This window comes from Leuresthes tenuis, unplaced genomic scaffold, assembly GCF_036924035.1.
Source record: "Leuresthes tenuis unplaced genomic scaffold, fLeuTen1.0.hap1 SCAF_15, whole genome shotgun sequence".
Lineage (NCBI taxonomy): Eukaryota > Metazoa > Chordata > Actinopteri > Atheriniformes > Atherinopsidae > Leuresthes > Leuresthes tenuis.
The window spans coordinates 16472752-16496632 of record NW_027325369.1 but is presented as its reverse complement, the minus strand read 5'-3'; the positions used below and the strand labels follow the sequence as shown (position 1 = coordinate 16496632).

At 46.5% G+C, this 23881-nt stretch overlaps 1 protein-coding gene across 4 annotated transcripts; it reads left to right on the top strand.

Moving 5' to 3' along the window:
• The first annotated feature begins 221 nt into the window (after positions 1 to 221).
• On the top strand, positions 222 to 22927 carry mideasb (mitotic deacetylase associated SANT domain protein b). 4 transcript variants are annotated; one of them, XM_072364693.1, is made up of 13 exons: positions 222 to 606; positions 5454 to 7285; positions 9090 to 9362; positions 9908 to 10247; positions 10525 to 10591; positions 12573 to 12715; positions 13004 to 13107; positions 15458 to 15533; positions 16013 to 16101; positions 16731 to 16874; positions 17130 to 17249; positions 18224 to 18423; positions 19494 to 22927. In XM_072364693.1, the coding sequence occupies exons 2-13, from the start codon at positions 5753 to 5755 to the stop codon at positions 19729 to 19731; spliced, it is 3327 nt and encodes a 1108-aa protein (XP_072220794.1). In that variant the 5' UTR covers positions 222 to 606; positions 5454 to 5752; the 3' UTR covers positions 19732 to 22927. The 4 variants fall into 4 exon arrangements, with proteins under 4 accessions (XP_072220794.1, XP_072220796.1, XP_072220793.1 ...); XM_072364695.1 differs by lacking the exon at positions 222 to 606 and adding an exon at positions 3052 to 3222 and having other exon boundaries at positions 9090 to 9305; XM_072364692.1 differs by lacking the exon at positions 222 to 606 and adding an exon at positions 3053 to 3222.
• Positions 22928 to 23881: the final 954 nt, after the last annotated feature.

The following is a 23881-nucleotide window of genomic DNA, read 5'->3' as shown; positions in this document are numbered from 1 at the left end:
CGCTCGGCTTATTTTCCGGATGTAGATAAAAAAAAACATATTTATGTAAAATGAGTAAAAGGGAGTATCTACATTATAATAATTATCAAAACGTCGAGCAACTTTTTTTAAAAGGGGTACTCTCTCTTTATGTCTTGCCAACATTCCAAGTGAAAGTGAAACGTTCTCTCTGTACAGCGGCAGTTTACCATCTTGCCATTCAGAGACGGGTGCACCGTTGAGCCGTTAAGGGAACTAGGTTACAATCTGAAACGGTATGCGCCCACGGCAATCCATTTTATTACTCAGTTTCACCAACTCTGCAGCTATTGAACACGTTCAGCAGTTCAGTTTAACCGCATTTGTCACCACTGGCCGGTCGGTTTCGCATCACAGGTTCTCAACGCTTGGAAGGCTCCAAGTGCTAGCTTAAAGGCTAAACAGAGTCAAAGTGCTGCTGTGGGAAGTGACGCCTTGTGGAGGAATCCGAACACATAAAACAGTTTACAGTGTTTTAGACAGCATGTCGCTGCCGTTACACTAGCAAACCGCCAGCTTCAGCTGCACCAAGGCACCGTCAAAACAGCGAGATGAAGGCCAATGTGTTCCAGAGGGGCAGAGTTATATGTAAGTAGCGTAATTCGAAGGCTTTTTGTGCATGTCAAGTCGTGATAGGCGTTGTGGCTTATGGTGTATCTGATGTTTAACTACGACGTTATCAGCTAAACTGGTCTGACACCCCCCTCCGGAGCCCGTGTCCCGCAAGACAAATGAGAAATCTTAAAGTGCCACTCGTGCTGTGTCACATTCAGCCAGAGTCTGAGTGAAACATTCCTGGCTGGCCTCTTTTGTGCAGAAAAAGCCTTTATCGATCAGCAGATGGTGACCATAATCCCAGCAGCATCAATTCTGCCCAAGTATCCAAATGTACTGTATTAACAATATTAAAAAATATCACCAACTGTGCGGTCGATCAAGTGTCAGGGCTGCAACTGTTAATTATGTCCGTTAACATTCAATTTCCTGATTAAGGACTGGCCTTTAAAATGTCCCAAAATAACCTGAATGTGTTTTCACCTTTTTTCTCCACATGGTTTCATATCGCTTGTTATGCTCAGCAGTTAAAAAAGAAATGAGCTGCAGCCATCTTATTTTCATTGTTTTTGCCTTGGGCTGTTATTTAAACATTTAAGTATAAAATCGGTTCATTTTTTTTTTTTTTTTTTGTCATCTGCAAAAACGTACTACTGTACTTCCGCTCTGATTATATCAGCTTAAAAACAACAACAACAACATTTTATTGATGCTTTCAACTCTCACTTTATCTCCCAGTGAAGCAGTGTCATCAGAGAGGAGACATGTCGGTCTGACGCGACTCATTTTCAGCCACGCGCGTGTAGGTTAACGGTCTTTTGGACTTTATTGTCTCGGGTCAGAAGAGGAGAGACAGACCACAGGCCAGCACAGCTTGGTCATTTCCTCTGCTGTGATGTTGCAACGTCTGCAGCATCTAATAGTAAAAAGTCCGTTCACTCCAGTGATGGACACCGACGCGTCCATTAGACGTGCAGGTAGCTGTCCATCGCCGCCATCCGTTTGGTCGGTTGATTAACTTTTTGTTTTTCGTGTGATTGATTGAGACAGTCAGGGTCGTTTTTTTTTTTTTATCTGGACTACTTCTATGATTTTTTTTCTCAGTATTACTTCATTGACTGGGTTACAGATAGAAACTCGTCACGTTCAATGACGAATCCCGACAAAAGTCTAGTCTCGTGACAGACTGTGTCCCCTGTTTTTTTTTTTTGTTTGTTTGTGGTTGAAAACCTCAATGATCGCCTAGTTGTTCCATTGGGCCACCTTCCTAGATTTGGCAGAAGTGATTGAGACATAGTTGTAAATAATATTATTGATTGCGTTTGAGCATTTTGTTTCCAACAGATGTTTGTTTTTGTACCAGCCTGTCCATTTTAATTAATCATTTAACACTGTAGTCACGGAGTTTGATTAGGTTTTCCACCACTTTCATCTTCCTTTCTGGAAATTCAGCACCCAGAAACAGAGCTGAGGTTACTTTCAACAGCCCACATCTCCAGAGCAATGGTTTTCACATGTAGTCTGTGACCCTGACCTCTTTGGATAAGAGGACCCACACACACACACACACACACACACACACACAGAAAGCCCATTTTATCCCCATACATAACTGCCTCTCTTCAAAACGGTATAATTATCTGTGCCTGTGTCAGCACTGCTCTTGATTATCAAACAACAGACAAGCAGCTGCAAGTTGCAGAATTGATCGGCTTCCAACGGGCAAACACTGAGCTGCAACTGCACTGCCATCAACTGAGAGCATTACGAAAACTAGCTGTTTACTAATTTCTATGGTTGTTCTTTTTTTCCAAGACTGAGCCGGAAGTGTTGAGGGCAGCCATCTAAATGAGGAGGAATTTTTTCTTCCACCTCCCTCGGGGCTTTCTCTGTAAACTGGTGTTTGTGGCGCAACGAGCCAAACAAGCACACAAGCATTTTGAAGAACTCTCTCGGTAGGAAAGGAAATTAAGAAAAGAAAAAAAAAACAACCCGAAACGTAGTTGAGGGAAAACGAATGTGAGTGCAGCCGGGTGCGTCCTTTCCCTCCATCCCCGCGGTCCTCCCCTGTGTGTTGGAATTTCCCGCATGGACTGAGAGGGATCTTGCTCCGTAAATTACGGCGCCCTGCGCGTCGGAGGAAGTCCTTTTATGGGCATGGAAGTGGGTGTGGCCAGCGAGCTTGTGGCGGGTGGTGGGGGGAAATCACAAGACGGGCAGGGGAACGGTGGCTCGGTGTACGGAAGGAGGCCGCATTGTCAGCGTGAGTTTTTATTTTATTTTATTTGATGTGTGTCTGTGTGCAATCGCAGCGCAATAATGTGCAACAAACATCGACTGCATCTCGCCCGCGTCTCAGCACATTAGGGCACTGATTCCTAGCAGGGAGGAGTCTGGTTACGCAGAGACGTCGACCCCCACCCCCTCCTCCCCAGTCTTCTTGACTTCATATAAAGGAGTTGGAGGGGTGGAGGAGGGAGGGGGTGTGAAAGGGGAAAAAAAAAAAGTACCAGTGTGTGAGGTCAGCAGCGTAGCATGAGTCAACCTTGGGGATGTATGCAGTCATCATCGCGGGGCTGCTGCCGCTGCTGGCCGCACGGATCCTGCGGGGCTGAGCTGCAGTTTGTTGCAGCTTTCAAGACGAACACAGTAAGTATCTGGGCTGAAAGCGGCGCGCTGATGACTGTGGCGGCGGCGGCGTTGTTGTTGTTGTTGTTGTTATGGTCGACGCTCAATGCGCTGTTGTGGCCACGGCTCGCTGACAAAGTTTTGTTTACGTCGCTGAGGTGGCCTGGGCGCGCGCACTCTCGGTACTCAGGAAACCTCAGCGAGCAGGATGTATTTCATGTGTCCGTCGGACCGCACACTGACAAATGCACGGGAGACAAACGTGACGTATGAACCTTTTGACAAGTCGAATCGATCGGTGGTGTCTGCGCGCTCTGCCAGCGCACTTTCTTTTTTTTTTGGTCAAAACGGGCTGCGTTGTTGGTGCGTTGCAGTGAGACATGGCATTAGTGGCTGGATAATCCGTGTTCTGCAACAAAGGGCTTCTCGTAAATAGCGCTGAGCTGGCTTGCCACAGAAAGTGATGTGGAGGGGGGGGGAGTGGAGGCGGGGGGATCCAGGAAGAGTCCTAACGTGTACGAAAACATGTGGGGTCTTCGTGCGTGTTTTTCAGGATGCTCGCTTCTTGCACGGTGCAGGCCGCGTCGCAGCACGGGCTAATTTAAAATAGGAAATGGCGATGGATTAGGGCGGCTAATGATGCTTGACATTTATTTTAAGCCAATTTACCGTGTTATTATGGGGCTAAACCCCGGCGTTGTGTAAGGTTGCACTTGTGATGCGTCATGGTGATCCTGCTCCTCCGGTGGAGGATGCGTTCGTTTGATAATCGAATAATTTGATAGTCATGCTCACAGCATGACAGGTCCGTGATCAGCAGAGGGTTGTTTTTTTGTGTGTGTTGTTGTTGCTCCCAAGTAGGTTCCTTCCGCAAGAACGGCTTGGAACTGTGTTCGGTTCCACAGAGAAAGTTACATAGGATGTGAGAACACATCTATAGGCATGGGTTACCGTCACGTGGTCCCTGATGAGCACACAGCGTGGTCATTCACTTTCCCGTGTCAGTCGTGCCCCTGAGCCAGTGCAGGATCCGAACAGCTGCAGCCGTCTATTTTTAGGCAGCGTGTGTTTTGCCCGGCCACCGGAGTAAATGGTGACATTTGTCAGTCACTTCCTAAGTTGTCAAGAGGCTGTCTTTTGCCAAGTGCATATTGAGGAGATTCCAGTATTAATTTTGCAATCATCTTGTCAAATTGTTAAGTGCAACACGAGTCCACCGGTAGGCATATTCTTGGATTGTGTTAATGCTCGGCTCTTCAGATCGCTGCCTGCTGCACTGGCTTTTTTTTTTCTCCCCTACTTTGCACAGATGGAACAATTAAAGTTTGAACAGAAACAGTCAGGATCTGCGTGCATCTTGAAATCTGGCAGCCTGCACTGTGCCAAAATCTGCTTTGAAACCCAGCCACCACATGATATATTCCTTATCAAAATGTGTTACCACGGCGATTTTCAAGCTCCCGTGAAAGCTACCAAAGGCCCGTGAGGCCAGTGTGACTTTTCTATTTTTTTTTTTCATGCTGTCTTTTTTTTCCTCTTCCCTTTTTGCATAGATGGTTGCACCATGACTCATGTTTGCTCACTTTTGGTTGCCCTTCCTTTTTGAGACAGCAGCCACGGTTCAAAGGGCACGGGTTCCCCATTTCACCTCTGATGAGTCACGCAGTCGTACAAAGTAGTGGTTTCTATCACGTTCAGCTGGCAAGCTGTGCGAGTAGTTTGGCTGGGGGGGGGGGTAAAAGAAAGAGAGAGCCTCCTTTCTGTCACTTGTCATGTGAGCTGTGAGGGGGTGTATGATAAGGAGTGATGGGGCCTGTAAGTGAGCCGGCCTGTGATGAGAATCTCTTCTTCTGGCTGTGCATCTGTGGTCCGGTGCAGCTGTAATGGCCCGTCGTTAAACACGGTCCAGTGACATGCTGTAATGACATTTCCAGTAGCTTTTGATTAAGCAATCTCTATCAGCTGCCTTTCCTGCGCTTCCACTAGTCTGTGCGGGTCTGGTCATTTACTGCATGCACTGGCCTCCACAGTGGACATAATCCATGCATCATGTGAGCTTAGCGAGTAGAAGCGCCCCTCCCCTGCACCACTCTCACACCCCATACCTTTCAGTGGAGGTCTATTGTTGAAAAAGCAAACAGCAGATTTTTACGTGGCAGAGTCAGGGATGCTAATGAGACCCCCTCCTGTGGGGACCCCTTTGGTCTGACTGCTCGATGCTTGACCTCTTTCTCGTTTCTCTCTCTATGCAGGGTTTTTCCCATGAATGGGGGAGAAAAAAAAAAAGCACACCGGCTTCTTCAGATCTGTCCACCCCCAGCGGGAGACCTCTGAGCAGGTCACGAAGAACTTCAGAGAGAATAGAAGATTACCTTTGTTGAGCTGGCTCCTGCTCACGCTGATGTCATCAGTGTAGAGTTGCAGCTTCATTTTACTGTTTTTTTTTATTTTTTTTTTTTTAGGATTTATTTTATTCAATTAGTTTCTGTGTTAATAAAGCCAGGAGACGCCCGTTGGAGTGCTTGGTTTGATTACCTGCTTCGGCTTGTTCATGCCAGTCATGAGCGTACCAGCCCAGCAGAAACCCAACGCCAAAAGAACGGGCAAACGCATCACTTTTTTCAGCGATCAAACTGTAGGGATGAAGGAGTCTTCCCAGCACCCTGAAGGGGCCTACTATGTCCCAAGTGGCACTGCCTCGGAACCTGGACAAAGTGAGGCTGCTAGTACTGTGACTTCCAATCCCGAGGGCCCTCACATGTACCTCAACTCTGTCATCTTCAGCCCAGATAAGGGAGACCAGAGCAGGGGTCATTATCAGCAGACTGTGCCAATGAAGTGGGCTCACCAGGAGCCCAGTCAGCAGCAGCCATCACTGTCCCAGCAGCAGAGAGCTGCCACTTGGACCACCATGCCCAACTGGGGGCAAAACTTTGCCAATTACATTGGAGGACTTAACGTAACGGACTCAAGGACCCAGAATGCATTTGCAAAATCGATACACGAGACCTCTGGCTTACAGCCACATCAGCAACCTCCCAGCAGAGCGGCAGACAAACCTGCAGTCGAAGCTTACAGGGATGCAGGCAAATCTCGGGGGCTGGAGTGGGAACAGCAGCAGCAGCAGCAGTCCCAGGCCTTTCAGGAGACACTGAAACCCGGATTGCTGAACGCCCAGCAGCAGAGTGGATCCCACCCTGGAGGAAGCTCAGTCCTGCAGCCCTTCCAGTTGGCCTTTGGTCAGCCCAAGCAGCACCTGCCAGCTTACTACCAGGCCTTCCAAGGGAGCAGGACCACTCTGCCTAACCCGCCAAACTACTCAGCACCTAACGCTAAACCCCAACATCACTTACAGCAGCTGCAGAAGCAAGAACAAATCCAACGGCAGCAACAACATCATGCCATCCAGCAGCAAATTCAGCACCATCAACAAATGCAGCAGCAGCAACAAATCATCCAGCATCCACAGCACGTGCAGCAGCTGCAGCAGCAGCTACAGCAGCAGCAGCAGCAACAATTACAGCATGAGCAGCAGCAACAAAAGATACAGCAACAACAGCGGCAACAGCTCCAAATTCAGCAGCAAATGCAACATCAGCAGTTGCAACAACAAAACCCCCATGTGCTTGACTATTACCCCGGTGTGCAGAATGCACACCCTCACCCACAGCCTGTTGTGGTACACTCCCAGGAGTCCTCTGCTACAGCACCCCCAAAGGTCCAGGAACCCATCATCCAGGACATCACCCCCGAACCCCAGCAGCCCTCTCATCCGCTGCAGCTCCCCTTGCAGTCCGAGCCCCCGTCGCAGGCTCAGACGCAGCTCCAGTCCCAAACGCAGCTCCGCAGATCCCGGCGGCTGTCCAAGGAAGGCGGGGCCCCATCCGACAACCCTTTTCTCGCCTCTTCCTCGGATCAGGCTGCGCTCGGGCCACAGGGGTCTGAAAACGGAGCCCGTGACATCCAGGCAGCGCCTACAGGCGTCATCCAGAGCACACGCAGGAAGCGCCGCGTGTCCCAGGAAGTCAACCTGGAGATGCTAGCTCAAGAGGCCTCTGAAAGGAAGTCTCCATCACATGACAAGGTAAACAAATGGGTTTGATTTGGAAAAACTCATCAGAATCCACAACCGTTATTGCTTTTGCCTTCTTTCTTTTTACTCTTTTCTCCCCCCCTTCCACCTGTATCTCAGCTGCTATCGCTCCACCAGCAGCACCGCAGCTATAGACGCTTATAGAGCTGGACTGGATGTTCTGACTCCCAGTCATCGAAGCTTTAATTGCGAAAATTTCAGCAAGAGCTAAAAAGGAGTAAAAAAATAAAAAAATAATGATTTCTTCTTGTTATCCCGGGCAGTAATTGCATTGGGACTTTAACTCCCACAACAGGAGTGCAAACTGGAACAAAACAGCCTAATGTGACTGCCAGATAAAGTGTGCCAAAGCTTTTGTTGTTTGTGATTAACGTGTTGCTGGAAGAGATGCTGACTGTAACCGGCAACCAGTCAAGTGTACAGCACAGACCGAGCTGCTCGGCTCTACCTTGTAGGGGATAAAAAAGATCAACCTAGAACAAGACTTTACGCGTTGAGTGATACCACAAGGGTGAACCATTCTTCATCAGGGCCTTCTTTGTGACTTTTTTTATTTTTTTTATTTCTAAAGCGATGTCCTTAATGTGTGATTCACCACCGTATAAAGCCTCGCACTCATCTGTTTTTATGTGCTGAATGCCTCAATTGTGCAACAAGTCGTGTTGCCAAACAGCACTTTGCATGTTTGTGCTTTAGCTCGGCCGTGCTGTGAATTTGCCTCGTGGGTAGCTGATCATACAAAAGTGTGTGTTCGGTTACATGCCTGCACCCCCCCACCCCCCACTCACCCTTTACAAGAGAGAAACTCCAGCTCGTCCTCCCCCCCTGCTTTTATACAGAGAGGTAGGGGGGGTGCAGGGGTTGCCTTGCCTGCAGTGCTCAGCAGAATATCTCTCCACTGCTCTGGTGTAAGGGCTGGAGTTTTCCACCAGCAATAATAAGCACGCATCCAGCTCAGCCACAGTGCTGCGTGCTTCTGTGCCCGTGACGATGCAGCGTTCGGAGACGGTGGGCGTCTGCCTTCAAATGTTTTCTCATGTGGTGGTTCAGATGCTTTTGAATTCGCTGCAAAGATCAGCTGGCGGCTGATCTTAAGTGCACGAGCCGCTGTTGTTCACTGTGGTTTCTCAAAGTGAAAAAATGTGAACAATGCAAAGGGGACGGCTCCACTTGATGTCGGTGTAAACTGTCGCTGAAGCGCTGCACGCAGTTTTTTTTTTAAATCAGGGGAGCCGTGCAAAGTGCTTGTTTGATAGTGGGATGCTGAAAAGCCAGGACGTTGCAACTTGTGAAACGATTATTTTCCACGGTGCTTTCGCTGCTTTCTGTTCACGCTCGCTTTGAGCATTGTTTTGTTGTTTTCTGATGGACCGTACTGATTACAGTTTGGCAGCCTGCTTACGTTAATTAACAACTGCCCTTTAACTGAGCTAAAGATGCTTTTTGTGGTTTCGTGCCCGGCTTTCAGTTTTTATCACATGATTTAGTTTGGTGGTGGTTTTAAAAATATGAGAGTTCTGAGTGGGATGAACTTGTAAGCTGCACCTCAAAGTGTTGCAACAAGGGCCAAAATGCGGAGGGCTGTCTCTTTTGTTTCCTTCTTCTTCTTCTTCTTCTTCTTCCCTCTGTAATGGCCTTGCTTGTCTTGTTTGAAATCCGTTTTTAATCCTCTTTTTTTCTTAATAACTTTGTAATAATGCTCGTTTGCTTTGGGCCTCGGCATGCATTTTCCACCTGCTTAAAAAAAGGAAAACTTAAATTTTTTTTTCAACTTGTGCCCTTTCATCTTTATTAGGAGCCGCGGAGGCCGTGGAGTCCCACCGAGCCAGACGGTATGAACGCGAAGCGGCCGCGAGACGACAGCCTTCTTCCGCTCGTCATCCCCGTATCGGTTCCAGTCCGGAGGCAGGAACCCTCGTCTCCTGACAGGGACCCAGCAGCTCTGGCGTCCAACTGGCCTCCCAGGTCTTCAAACCACCAGGACCTGGGCCGCGCAGATCACAAGCCCTCGGTAATCGTCACACGCCGGCGCTCGCTCAGGAATTCCTTGTCAGAGAGCTCAGAGCAGGTGTGTGCATATTCATTTTGTTTCGTTTTGTTTTGCGCGGTCAAAACCAGAACCGTTACGTTTATCCTTTAGAAATCATTTACAAACTGTCAGAGGAAAGCGACATTTTGGGGGGGGTAATCGTCTTCCGTCTCACCGTCCTCATCGGTCTAGTTTTTAGCTGTTTTAATTCCAGCAATAAATCCTTGAATTCACCGGCACACTTTCCCTTCCCCCACCATGTTCCATGGTCTTCCCTGCCCCCCATTTCACTCCTGCACATTTTTCTCCCTTTCCGTCTTTCATTTGGGGGAGAGGATTTGGTGAACTAGTTGCCCTGTCCCAGATCAGGCAGATTAGCAGGGTTTAGCACTTTGACACTGTACATTATGTACCATACAGTTGAGGTTCGGAGTCCTCTTTGTGGGATTTCTTTGTGTTAAACAGCTTCATGAGCCTACAGTATTTTTGTTGTTGTTTCTTGTTCTTAAAAAAAAAAAGAATCCACAAGTTTGCACAGATGTATCTTTTATTAAAGTAAAGTAAGGGATTCTTTTTCATCCCAGAATGACGGCGCCGAGGGGGAAAAAGATGACGACGGCAAAAAGTCCAAGCGACGTCCCCGGCCGGAGCCTCTCTTCATCCCACCACCTAAACCTGGTTTATTCATCGCCCCGCCCGTCTACTCCAGCATCACGCCCTACCAAAGCCACCTGCGCTCCCCTGTCCGCCTCGCCGACAACCCGATCACAATACCCCCCTACACGCCTCCCCCCATCCTCAGTCCTGTACGCGAAGGCTCGGGCCTTTACTTCTCCACCTTCCTGTCATCCTCTGCAGCCAGCGGCCCCGGCATGCCGCCTTCTGCGACGCCCAAGTCGGCCTCGCGCAGCTTGTTGCGTTCCAGTAAGTGTAAAAACAAGCGGGGTTTCATCTAATTATCCAAGCGAAACCTAAGCTTTGGAAACCCTTTCACACCTGATACTGTGTGCACAATATTTCCCAATTAATGATCGAGTGTCGGAGCACATGACTGCTTTGAGTGAATTATGATGGTTGCTGCATGAACGCTGGAATCGAGCCTCCTGTATGGCCTTTGCACGTTAAATATTCAGGACAGATCAGTTTCTTAGCAGCTGTAAAAATTTGTCACTGAAGTATGTTTTGTGTTGCTGTTCTTCAGACAGCTGCGACATCACCCCGCCAGTTTTGTCTGCTATGAGCGAGGCCACTCCAGTCAGCATAGAGCCGTGAGTATTTCCCTTACCTTTCGTTGTGGAAATGGTGGTGGGCTGTTTGTCATTTTTCAAAGAAGTAATACGGGCGCATGCATTGTCTCAGCTGCAATAATAGCCCCGAGATCAATTATTCAGAACGCAGCACTTGGTTGAATCATGAACTGTCTCAATGGAGAACAGAGCTCTTGAAATTTTAAACTTGTCGTCTGTGGCCGCCGTACGCTCCTCCATCTTCGATCTTTTGCCCTGTCATCCACAGCTGGCGTTGGTACCAGCATTTGCCTTTCTGATCTAACCACGCTGCCTAATTTCTCTCAGCCGAATGCGTTTTCTGTCAAGTGAAAGCTCCAAAGATGTCAGAGAAAGGCTGGCAGCCCCCATAGATGTTGAAGTTAGAATCTGGAGGATGTTCTGTTTGATCGCCATAGTAACCGCAATGATCTTCAGGCTCAGTTTGTCCCTTGTTAAAACGGAGCAATCAACTGTCAAAAAAGAATTGCCCCGAGTTACCGTTGGCTGTGATTACAGTGGAAAACGTGACATCTTTGATAATGCCCTGTGTTTCCTGTGGCTGCTTCTCAGAAGCTAACCTCGGTTTTCACAAGCTGGAGGTGGCTGGTGTTGTTTGATTTTTATTAGTAAAATAATAAAGCTCTTTAAAAATGTGAACATGGTAAAGGGTAGTTTAGTACGCATTTTGAAGTATCGCATAAAAGAAACACTAAAAAAACCAACAACTTCAATTTAAAAAATGGATGAAAATCATATCATGTGTCATCTGCTCTAAAGCGATTAGCAACCCGGCCCATACTTTGTGAAAACACTACACAGCTTAGTTAATTTGCTCTAAACCAGGCAATGGAAATCTGGCTAATGTCCATATTCTATTTCTATCTGAAATCCAGATGTTGAGAAACACATCTAGTTATAATCCTTCATACTCAGGTCAGTTGGCAGTCCAAATCCTGTGAGGAATTTGTGGACTCTACCACAAGCAAAAAAAGGACTGTGTAGAGGTAGTCAGAGATGGCCGAAGATGGGATCAAATGTGAGGGGTTAATGCTCTGATAATCTCAAACTTATTCACAAGTAAATTCAACTTCAATGCATGGAACTAGACCAAGTCAGACTTAGGGAAAAAACTGTCAGCAGCCAAGTTATCTCAGTAATGTAAACCAAGCCCCCGATAACTGTGACGCGCTCTAAGTGATATGCAGCAGTGCAGAGGGGGAGTTTGTGTTTGTAGCTGCACCAACGCGGAGATGCAGTTTTCTGCGGCGCATTGTGCAAGCCGTTGCCTGACTACTGCCAGCTGTTCAGCGGTTGGGAAGGGATGAATTGGCGAGGCTTCCCATAAATCGTGCTTTCGGTTTGCTCCCATTTATTTAATTTTTTTTCCTTCTCCCGAGCACAGAGCCATCACAGTTCAACTTTCAGCTGCCCACCTTCCCTGGAGGAGGCTGCCAAAATACATACACACACTTAGCGGGAAATATCGCAGGTTCACTGGAAATGCAGGGAAGGGAGGGGGATATCCTTTGATTATGTGGTGGCAGCCTCATTTTCACAGCTACAGCACACAGATATCTGCTTTCCGTTGACACGTAAGCATGGAGAGAATTTAGTGTGATTTGCATGCATTCATTGGATTAATTGTCCTATTTTTCACTTGAGTGCACATAAGGCCGAGGATCCATTTACATACAGCAGAGACATTTTAAGCTGTGAACTCAGTTTGGATTACAAACGTGCGTATATGCTCTGCATTTTGTTAATTGTTGTGCAAACCTAACCGGGCAACATGCTTCAGCCTCAACAGTTTGTTCCTCTGTGACTGTTTCAAGAACGCGATAGAAAGAGCAGCGAGGAAATTAGAATCTGACCGTGGAAATGACACAAGAGCTTTGCTGTTAAATGAAACCTGTACACATGTTTATATTAATATTGATACAGGGAGCGGTGCCTTGTGTAAAACCCTTTGTCTGCTTTCCAGACGGATAAACATTGGGTCGCGGTACCAGGCGGAGGTGCCAGAGCTGAGGCAGCGGGCAGCTGTCGAGCAGGATCAGCATCGGGCAGAGCTGGTTTGGGCTCCACTGAGCGAACTTGAGGAAAAGCCTGGCTTTCAGCAAAAAGGTAAGGCGAAGTAATTCAGAATGGCTTCACCGCCTCCAACCTTAAGTGTAAGATTGAGTTTAATGAAGTTTGAAGCTAAAATCTGAATGTGATGCAATGCAGTTTGGGAAATTTGTACAAATTGTTTGTTGAGTACGGCTGATCTTTAACAGCTGAAATAGTCCATTTTTTTAATGTTTAGAATCTGTTTTGATCATTTATCCTCTGATTTCACATTTATTGCTGCAATCAGTCTATCTATCTTTAAAAAAACAAACCCAACAAGCTCACATTCACCGTCTCTTTCAGTGGAAGACCTCATGCACCTGGCCTGCTCCAGCGTTTTGTGTGGAGGAGGAACCAACCAGGAGTTAGCCCACCATTGTCTGTATGAGTCTAAAGGGGACATAATGGTGAGTCCAACAGAGCAGTCCACGCTGAAAGGAATTCCCACAGATACTAGAAAAATGAGCAGGAGCTGCGTTTTCCACAGCCGGGACCAGACTGTTCTTCGAAGCCACACAAGCCAACACCGACTTCTTTTACAGACATCCTCCCTCAAAAACCCTGTGTAATCGTTATTTAATTTCTAATGCGTCAAATAAAACGTTGAATGTTTTTGTAGGATTTGAGATAGCCCCCTGTTTTAAAAGATCTGAAATCCTCTCCTAAACGATCTTTTTCGCTGTCCAATGAGGTTTTTTTTTCTCCGTCCAACGAGCACACGGCGCACAGACGTCGCTTCGCCTCCTCTGCTGACGTGCATGTCGTCCCTTCTGAGGGCTGATCTGAGCCAATGCGCACGCAGTCCTTTGAGAGAATTTGCAACTGCAACCAAAGCAAATCACAGCAATTAGCTGACAAGATTGAGGGTTGATATCTTATAGTACGATAAGCTCGGCTTCTTGGCTCTCAGCACCTACGTTATCTAATTATTTTATTTAAACCTCCTAAACAATTTGGTGTCAGACAAGCCGTGCAAACAAGAGTTTTGCAGGTATTCACATGCATATCTCTAAAACAACAGCTTCTGTGTTAGACCAGCTTAGATAGTCTAATTAAACAAGTTCTGAGTGGGACGATGTGATTGCTGACTGGCTGCATGTAAACTGGGTGGAAAATGGTTCTCCAGCTCCTTTTCTTGATCTTACAGCTCTCAGTTTACCCTGTCCTCCTGTGACCATGTACACGGCAGCTTCTGCAGTCTTCAGCTTAGCTCTCACTTATTATTGAACGGAAGTGACTGAACTGTAGATTTTCACTTTGCTCTGTACTGAAACTTTTGTGGTGGTCTGAGATGACGGTGATAGTAAAAACTGTTTGGTTGTTTAGCCGAAGGCGGGTTGACGAGTTGTTACTGAGAGTTCCGAGCAGGCATCAAGTTGTAGTTTAGAAATGAATTTGCAAGAAAATCCTGCCAGCGACTTGATATTTCTAATAATTTCTCTTAGTTTTGCAAATATTTGCTGCCTTCTTTTTTTTTTTTGTATAGGATGATGAACTGAATATCTGGTTGCCGTGCACAAAATGCCAAAGAAAACACCGAATATTAACAACCCTGCAGTCGGGCGCTCTAACCATACTGCAGCGGTGATGCATACTGTGCCTCATGCCTATTGCGTCACAGTCAGACCACTAATTACATCCGAGCTTCACATCAGGGCTCGGTGAGAGAGCAGAGCAGGTATCCAAGGACAGAATCCTCCGAGCACAAGTGGAGCTCCACTTGGATGGCGGCCCGAGACGGGGCTACTAAACTTTTTAGAGTGCTCGAATAAAACGAGCAGTGGGGTGCCGAAGTTCAACACCAGAAAAGAACAATGTGCCGTGCACTTGTTGCAATAAGGTTGAATGGTGTGAGGCAGCATCTCAGTCACACCACCTCAAACAACGGAGAACAGACCATTATTTATTCAACGCAATATTATGTGGATGAATCCGAATCCAGATGTGTCGGAGGGTTCTTGCACACTAAAAGTATCATCGAATAGCTTTGCGGCACGTGAGCTGGAACTGTTTTGTCACCGGAACGACATTTGAGCTTCGTGCAACCTAAAGCGGTAGCTTTTTTTGTTTTCAGCGGCGTTACAGTCCTGCAATGAAGGTTGAAAACTTTGCAACTTTGCACATTACTTTGATTTAGTTTAATATGCATTAGTAATGGAGCACTTCAGTTTTCATTGATCAACCAGCTAATTTCAGATTGATTGCTTTTTCTTTGACTTACAGGAGATGTAATTCCGTTTTTCAACGGGTCTTGATTTATTGAGCTGAAATGCTAAATCATTTGTTCCCGTGTTGAAGCCGCATCAACAGGAGCTGACTTGCAGCCGTATGCAGAGTCAACAGCAGAGCTTTCAGCGTGCTTTTATGGTGCTGCTGGTGGAGATTTCAGGCCCTAGCGACCAGCGCTGGTCCAATGTTGTCTAGGAAACTACGGGGGTGGGGTGGGGGCCGTCAAAGCGCCCACTCTCTTTGCAGCGGACCGGCACAAGCTGCCCACTTCCAGCATTCACGCACACTCACATGGTTTCTCTCAAAGAGCCCAAAGTTATTTCTTACTTTGACACTGGCAGGGAGAGCCTAAGCATGATATAATACACTGAGGTATTTGCAGGAGGAGTGAGAATGGCGGTTATCTCATTCAGTGCTTACCAGCTGATTCACTGTTTGGCTCGGATTGTTTTGGAGCCTCGTACAAAACCAAATCCGCTTTCCTGCTGTGCCGTGTTGATTCACTATTAAATGTTTCGTGTTTTTCAGGCTGCTCTGTCTCTGCTCTTGCTGAGGAATCCAATCTTCCTCAAGTCTCATCATCTGTCCAGCTACCATTACTCAGGTAAGTCGTGCCTCAGAGTCAGCCCCCCCCCCCCCTTTTCTGTCTCTCTGTGGCTAAACAGTCACAGACCTTCAAAGCCCGGAGCCATGCCTCAAAGCGGGGGCAGCTGCAGCAGTGAGAGTGTGGCGCTGGTGTCCTGGATGACTGTGGAGGATTGTCAGGGTCAATGCGAAGAGGGTGGGGGGGTTACAGCATGTGGTTAATCCCAGGCAGAAGACAGGGGAGCCATTGTTTATCTGGTGATTCTGAGCGTGTGTATGTGTGTGTGTGGTTTTAAGAATTTATTTGGGGGGGGGTTTGAACTTGTCTCCACACACACCAGAATGTTAATGTGGAGGCAGTTTTTTGAGCAGGGATGTGTCATTTGTTTGAGGGGGGGGGGGGGGTTCTGTTAAATTTGCCACAAACACATTGCATCTCTCTTCCTCTGTCTCTGTTTTTGAATGTGTTCTTTCTACCTGCCCTCCTCCATCAAACAGGATCAGACAGCTGGACGGCAGCTGAGAGACGCCAGTTCAACAAAGGCATTACTGCGTACAAGAAGGACTTCTTCATGGTGCAGAAACAGGTATGTGCCAGCTGTAGATACAAAGGACGGGGAACTCGGGGCGGAAAGACGAAGCATGCAAGCTTGTTTGGAATCAAAAGAACTTCCACACTCACCAGAAAGCTGTGATGTTATCTTTTTCTAACATTGCGTGGGTGGAGGAAAAGGAAATCCAGTCACTGTGGAACATTGTTTCCATTTCTGGTTTGATTAGTTGCACTGTCATTGTCAATTACTGCTTTCCCACAACAGTGCACGGTGATATGAAGTGAGGTCAAACAGAAAACAACTTCTTACTTACTTTCTATTTTATGTGCTCTTCTGATTACAGAAGAAATGACTGATTGAAAATGGCACAAAAATCTGAATGAAATTTGATTGCATTTAGGAAAGTTGTTGGTCTAAGTTGCCAAAATATACAAAACTAAGAATGTGTGTGTGTGTGTGTGTGTGTGTGTGTGTGTGTGTGTGTGTGTGTGTGTGTGTGTGTGTGTGTGTGTGTGTGTGTGTGTGTGTGTGTGTGTGTGTGTGTGTGTGTGTGTGTGTGTGTGTGTGTGTGTGTGTGTGTGTGTGTGTGTGTGTGTGTGTGTGTGTGTGTGTGTGTGTGTGTGTGTGTGTGTGTGTGTGTGTGTGTGTGTTTTCGTTCACAGGTAACGACTAAGACGGTGGCGCAGTGTGTGGAGTTCTACTACACATACAAGAAACACGTGAAAATTGGCCGCAATGGAACGCTCATTTATGGCGAGGCAGAGCCTTTGGAGAGCAAGACCACCGGGGAGGAGCTGGACATCAAGGTCAGACACGTCCCACATTCAGTAACTCAACTGCAGACAGAAAGGTGCATAAAGATGTGCAGAATTTACACAGAGACAGAAGACATCTGCTGCTAATGGTCATGTCGGGGCGAAAAGAATCAAAAGATATGGGTCTATAAGAACAGGTGTTATATAACCTGATAGAATAGATGGTAGTTTGATATGATGTTTAAAACTTAATTCGTTTCACTCCGAAGAAGTGCGTATTATTCATTTTTCCTCTCGGGCCAGCAGGGTTCTCACAGACTGGAGCCGCAGCAGGAGGAGGACAGCAGGAAGTGGGAAGGTTCAGCTGACAGGAAACAGGATGCCTGTCCCACCAGGGTGACACACGCGCTGCAGTCCACTGAGAATGTGAGTGTGAAACCATCCACTCTGCACCGTGTGGATAAATCTGATTTATCTGACTGGTTTGATGGCTGATCAGCAGTCTTCAACACGAGGGTCAGACGTTTTCATCGCTGGTTATCAGAGTTCTTCTTGAGCAGCTGTGAGCCGGGTGCTGGACGTATTATTGCACAGATTTGGATTTAATTGGTGTAGACAATATACTAGCTTTTTATTTTCTTACGTTTTTTCTTTTTTTTTAAAGCATGGTAGTCACACGGTCGCACTTTGTCCCCATAACTCTATAACCCTCTGGTGAAAGAAATCTGTAAAAACCAGGACTCTGTCATCCAGCTGGTGCGGCTTGCTTTCCCCAATCATTCTGACTCGTGCTTTGTTTTTGTCTGCGCATAAAGTAAACAGCAGCTCCATAAAGGCACACGAACACATTTACATCTCCACACACATCACATGCAAGCAAAAGCCAGAGCGGGAGATGCAGGAGCCTCGAGACAAGATGTTATACAACATGAACATTTACACATCGCAGCAACCTCCCACATGTTTTTGGTTTAGAAAGCTAATCTGGCCTCATCGCGCACACTTTTGTCCTTTTGAACTCTGCCACACTCGGTGCACGGTGTGTTGGATTTGCTGCCCCCCGCTGGGGTTTTGGAGGAAATATCTGGTGTCGGGTCCACCTCCCTGTATTGTGCAACTCCATTCGGTCTGTCAGTAAACAATGGCTCAACGAGAGGCTCTTGTCCTTGTTCGCATTTTGTTGACAGATGTGCACGGCTGCGTTTGTATTGCCGTGTTCTCGAACCGTGTGTCCGCCTTGCATGTTAACGTCTGCATACGGTTGTAATCCTGTCCTTTTATAAAAGCTGCTCATAAAGCGGCCCCCGCCTCATTATCTGCTGTAATGTGCACCCAGCAACTGTCTTGAAGGTATTCTGAGCGTTTGTGATAATGACACCTCTGTTATTTACTGGTTGCAGCCCGGGACAGTCCTGATCATGAAGGGCCAAGAGGACGTGGGGAGGGAACAGCCGCTGTCCAGGGTCATCCACCCGCCTCACCCGACCCCTCCCGGCTCCAAACCACGCTATGATGGCAACGCGCGCAGGACTTGCCCCTCGGCGGGCAACAAAGGCTCAGCCGGTCAGGAGGGAGAGTTCCCCTGCAAGAAATGCGGCAGGTCAGCGATCAGAAATGTCACTGCCGTCGTGTTTGAGACGCTCGTGTTGCTCGATACTCACTCAGAATGACGCAAGCCGACACAAATGTTACATTTCTGCAGGAAATATTTGCCCACTTGGAGTATGAATTGGTAAATAGAAGCAAGTGTCTCCGAGCGTCTGTCTGAAAGAATTAACCGTCCTGTCATGCTCGGTTGAATCACAGCTCGTCCTCTGGCAACACCGGCCCTGTTATTGCCAACCGTGTCCTAGCAACTGAAGCACAGAGTAGATAAGGCACATCGCACCTCTCGTCAATCCCACTCTGCCCAGTGACTTGACAAGAGCTGCGCTCGCTCTGTCAGTGCTGAACCTGCTCAGTGTCATCACTGCAGGGGAGTGAAAAACGTGATTCGATGGTCATCGTGGAATCAATCTGTCCTCGAGACTTTGAGAGCGATTGATGGATTTTGATAAGAAGTTGGGTTACCTTTAAACGGGAAACCTGTCGATATTTTTAGATGTTTCAGTGTCTTTTTAATGTTTATAGGTGAAGCAATTTGTGTGCATAAGTGTGACGTGTTTGTTTCGCCAAATCCGTGCAGTGAATTCTCACCTATAAACCTATAAGTCTCACCTCAGTGCATCAGACTGAACTTTGACCGAAGTCTTTATGAGGAGGCGGCGTATTCCCAGTGTGCATGTACTAGATTTACAAACCGTAAATCAGTAAGAAATCTTTATCAATGGGCAGGTTATCCAGTTTGCGTGTCTTTGAAGTCCTGATTAGAGATTCCATCTACAAATATCAGGAGGACGCGCTACACAGAAACATCTGGCAAAGTCAAATGATCACTTAGAGAAGGGCAGGGAAGAATTGGAAAAAAGGGGAATGGGTGAAACATGTCGCTGTCATCATCGCACGCTAACTTCAGCCAATCAGATCAATCGAGCATGACAAGAGGACGTGGGCAGTGAATAAAAGCTGCCGTGGTGCTATGGACTGTCTCGTTGCTATGAGAATTGAGAAGTTGAGGTAACTTTGCTGCGATCTCTTTAGCAAATGATCTCTTTGACCCCAATCCTACAGGATCTTCTACAAGGTGAAGAGCCGCAGCGCCCACATGAAAAGTCACGCCGAGCAGGAGAAGAAGGCCGCTGCGCTGCGGCAGAAGGAGGCCGAGGAGCGGGCCGCAGCGAAGGCCGCGGCCGAGGCCGCCGCCGTCCTGGCCGCGCGGCAGCAAAACGGAACGCGACAGGCCGGCGGAGACAGCACCAACGACGACTCGTCAGGCAGAGAGGACGGGGACGATGAGGACTGGCAGTAAGAGGAAGGCCGTAGACACTGACTGCACCACTCGGAGCAGCTTTTTTTCTCTGGGATGAGTGAAGTGGATTGTTTTTTATTTTTAATTAAGAAGAAAAAAAGAAAAAAAAAGAAAACCCTCCAGTGAACTTTGTGTATATTTTGTGGAACATAGAGACAACACTTTCTTGGCACATTCAGGGACAGGCGAACGCCGTGTACTGGTTCAACCCGTGAGTGCTCAGACTGTTTCAGAGTGCGGATTTCTGTGACAACGTGCTTTCCAGAACTCACCAACTCCCCTTTACTCTGCTTGTAAAGCCTCTCAAGAGTTTACCTCTCTTGCTCACAGGGCTCGGTGAAATCAAAGCCATGCCGCTCCTCTCTACGCTGTCCTGTTCTCCCCCCCTCAGCCGCGGCCTTCCTTAGCACTTTGAGTCTCGCTTTGTTCTGAAAGGCGTGTTGGACTCTCTTTTCCTCTCACGATGAGCCACGGCAGGCGCTCGCTTGACCTGCACCGCGGCCGCTGAAGTCTGACCTCGGCGGCAGCCTGGAAAACGACGAAGGGAAGGTCGCTCCCTCTGCTCTTAAGACAGACAAAATGAACGAACGGCGTGCAAACCGTTGCCTCCGTCGCCGCTCCTCTGGACTCACAGCTGCCAAAAGCTTTATCGGACGCATGAAAAGGGTTCTGTGTTTATTTGGGCTTCAGTTCTGTGACCCCCCCCCCCCCCCCCCCTCAGCCCTCGTTTATAGCCCCAGTTTGTTCCTCACTGTTGATGCCTTGGATGTTCTGATGGTTTTTATCTCAAAATGACAATCAATTTTACACTGTTGGTGTTTTTCTTTTTCTTTTTTCTTTTTTTTTTTAATGAATATATACAGGTAAACATTACTTTTTCTCTGTAGCTATATATGGTTATTGTTGTTTTTGTGAGTATACCTGTCGGTGATTAATATTATTATTATTATTATTACATACTGGTTTTGGCTGCGATTTTATTAAGCGCTTTTTGGCGTTTTGTCCATAGAGTTTTTTTTTTTATTATTATTATTTAAACAAAAAAAAAACAAAAATAATGCTACTTGCTGCCTGTTTATAACTGTGAGACTTTCTTTTCTTTTTTCTTTTCTTTTGGAAGCCAGAAATGAAGAAAAGGCAGAAATGTATGTGCAATAGAACAAGTTGACCCCCTGTTACCTGAGTAAACCCCCCCCCACCCTTACAACCAGCTGCTCTGGATGCCTCTCTGTCGGCCCTGTAACCGATAGGAGGTACTGACTCAGACTGTTGAAACCGCAGGTCTCTGCAGATACACACAACAAAGCAGAAAGGCGACAAAGGGCCCATTCCAAACTTTCACACACCTTTCAGCGTTCAACGCACGCTTCACGGCACGAAATTTCTTTGTCTTTTTTTCGCGCACTTTTCCCGCCTTTTCTCTGACACAAACTGCCGTTGAGAGTGGCGGGAAACGTTCGGCAGTACAAACCGAGCCGAGCTCGGATTTTGCAGGCGTAAAAAGGGGAGATTCTGGACGCTTCGATCCAGGCGTCTCTTCGACATCCTGTCAGTTTCTGTCAGTAAATCAACAATCAGGGCAGAAACTTCTGAACTTTAAACTCAGTCCAGATTTAACAGGTGACTTGAAGTGCAGACGTTTTCTTTGTCTTAGAACCAATTGTCAGCTCCTGTCACTTACTTTCTACCTCAGCGTTTTAGCCTTCACATTTTTAACCAGACTGTTAACAACTTTTTAAAAAAAAATCCTTCTTTACTGTCTAACCTGACTCAATTCAGGTTTGGGAGCTTTTTCCTGTGAGGACTTTAAATGTAGGGATGAGCTAACCCTCTTCTGTTATATACCACATGGGTTTTCCAGCTTATTCCAGGAGCTCTTGATTGTTAAATGCTTTTCCGTACGTGTCGGCCACAGTTTGCTCCTCAGACTGTTAATGAGGGGAAACGATTTACTGGAAGACACTGACAAACGGACCTGAAGCGAACCGGAAGCTTCGTCTGCAAACCATCCTTACGGTGCCGTTATCAGACTAATATTATTGCACTAAAATAACCTGTTTGGTGATATTTTGTACCTTTTTCTTTTTTGATTAAAAGCCTTTTTCGGAAAAGAACAAGAATACAGGAGTTCTGCTCTGGAGTAAACGAAAAGAGTGTCTGCGTTCAGATTAACGCGCTCCACTAAACCTTCACTGTGTGGGTTTGTGGCTACAAAAGGGCAGCATGACACGGATAACGTGCCAAAAGATAAATGATTTAAACGGTTGAAACTATTTTTGAATTGTACGATGAGATTGGACCGTTTAAACGCCAGCATGGACTTGAGGTCTTCATCTTTCTGAGCAGCCAGTGTGTATCTGTGGTTCCCTGTTTGCCCTCGTTGCTGATGTGGGGCGCTGAGTTTAGAGCACAGAAGTGGTCGATTTCTGATTTGTCCGTCGTTACAATATCTCCGTGTTAAGCCCTTAAGCCTGGAGCCGGTTTCTGTTGCCATAGCAACACATGGGTTAAAGGGTTATTTTTCCTTTAAAGGATAAACCACAGTGGGGAGCCAGGGGAGCGGAGAGAAATGGCTCCAGTTACTCCACAAGTTAAACCTGGGTCTATGCAGACTGTTGTGTGAGTGATTTAGTGTGCGCATGCGTGTGTGTGTGTGTGTGTGTGTGTGTGTGTGGAAGGCATTCTGTTCGAGGTGTGAATGACTGCTGTGAGGTCAAATGTTCAACTGTACACCAGTCAATGGGGGGGGTGGAGGAAAAAAAAAAAGATTTGCAGACTGTTCACGTTTAGTATGTTAATTTATATTTCAATTTTATTTGAGCTTGTATTGAGGTTCTTCTGGGGAGGGGGGGTGGGGCTGTTTAAAACAAAAATGTTTCAAAGCTGAATTATGGATGAAATTGAGGCCACAAACACTTAGCTGTAAACCTTTCTCATTTCATCCAGTCGGTTAAGGGAATTTTGAGGGGACAAAAGGTTTATTTAGCTAAAGATTAGAAATATATACAAATGGAATTCTATGTTTGCATACTTTCTATGCTATTTTCATATAGGGTTCACACTAATGATGAAAACGGAAAGGAATCTCAAGTGCTTTTTACTACGGTGTAACTTATTTGTTTCGATTTGATTTTTACCACCTGTGTTTTTAGTAATGATTTCTGAAGCACTGTATATTAAAGGTTTAAAACATTCAGCGGGCTCTCCTGTGTATTATTTTTTTGTGACCTGTAGTCAAAAGCAGACTGAGTGGTGCTAAGTTTACCGTTGCTGGTGCTGTGACCAGTGGGAGCCACAAGGGGGCAGCATCGTCGCAGTAGTTGGTACACAAAAGGGTGAAGAAAGCAGAGGTGGTTGTTGGTGAAAAAACTAAAACCGTGAGCCAAGCCATGTGATGGCACCATATGGTTTGTTTGAGTTTGATTGATTAAGTTAAGATGTCAGCTCACATTTATTTGTCAGAACTGGCTTTTAAGAGCGTCACAGAGGGGCTGTTTTGTTTTAATCCTCACTGTCATCTTCGACCCAAATTGCATATTAATGTAGTTATCACATAGTTGAGTGTGTTCCATTTTTACAAGGGCCATATGCTTCTTTACACGCCTTAGGTTTGTAAGGACCGCTGTAATCAACGCTGTCTTGTTTTACTGCCGTCCTCTGCGTCACGTCTCGTTTCCAAAATATGTTTTGGCTCAGTATTCTCATGCAGTTCTGACAGAAATCTGTTTTCACAATAACAAGAACAAAAAAAAAAGACTGGCATAAGTTCTTTCTTCTGCTTTACACTTCCAGCATAATTCAGTTTCATTCTATTGAGCCTTGTGTAATTCATATCGGTGTGAAAAAAATTTCCCACAGTCTGAATGTTAAACCGTTTCTCTTAATCAGAGGTTTCGACAGCTGGTCTTTCTTATGATGACCTCATATTTGACCTGTTTTTAAAAACTTTCAGGCTATTTGTCATAACTGATGAATTGACCTCTTGTGTCTAAATGCCGCTGCCTCCAATGTATTGTCGTGTTTGCTATACAGACATGAGTTGGCCTATAGTGCCACGATGGGGCGTATTTTTGGTAAGTTTTTAACTCCATCTGCTTTCGATGGGATTTTTAATGCAATGACGTGTAAATGTGCAAATAAAACTATGCCA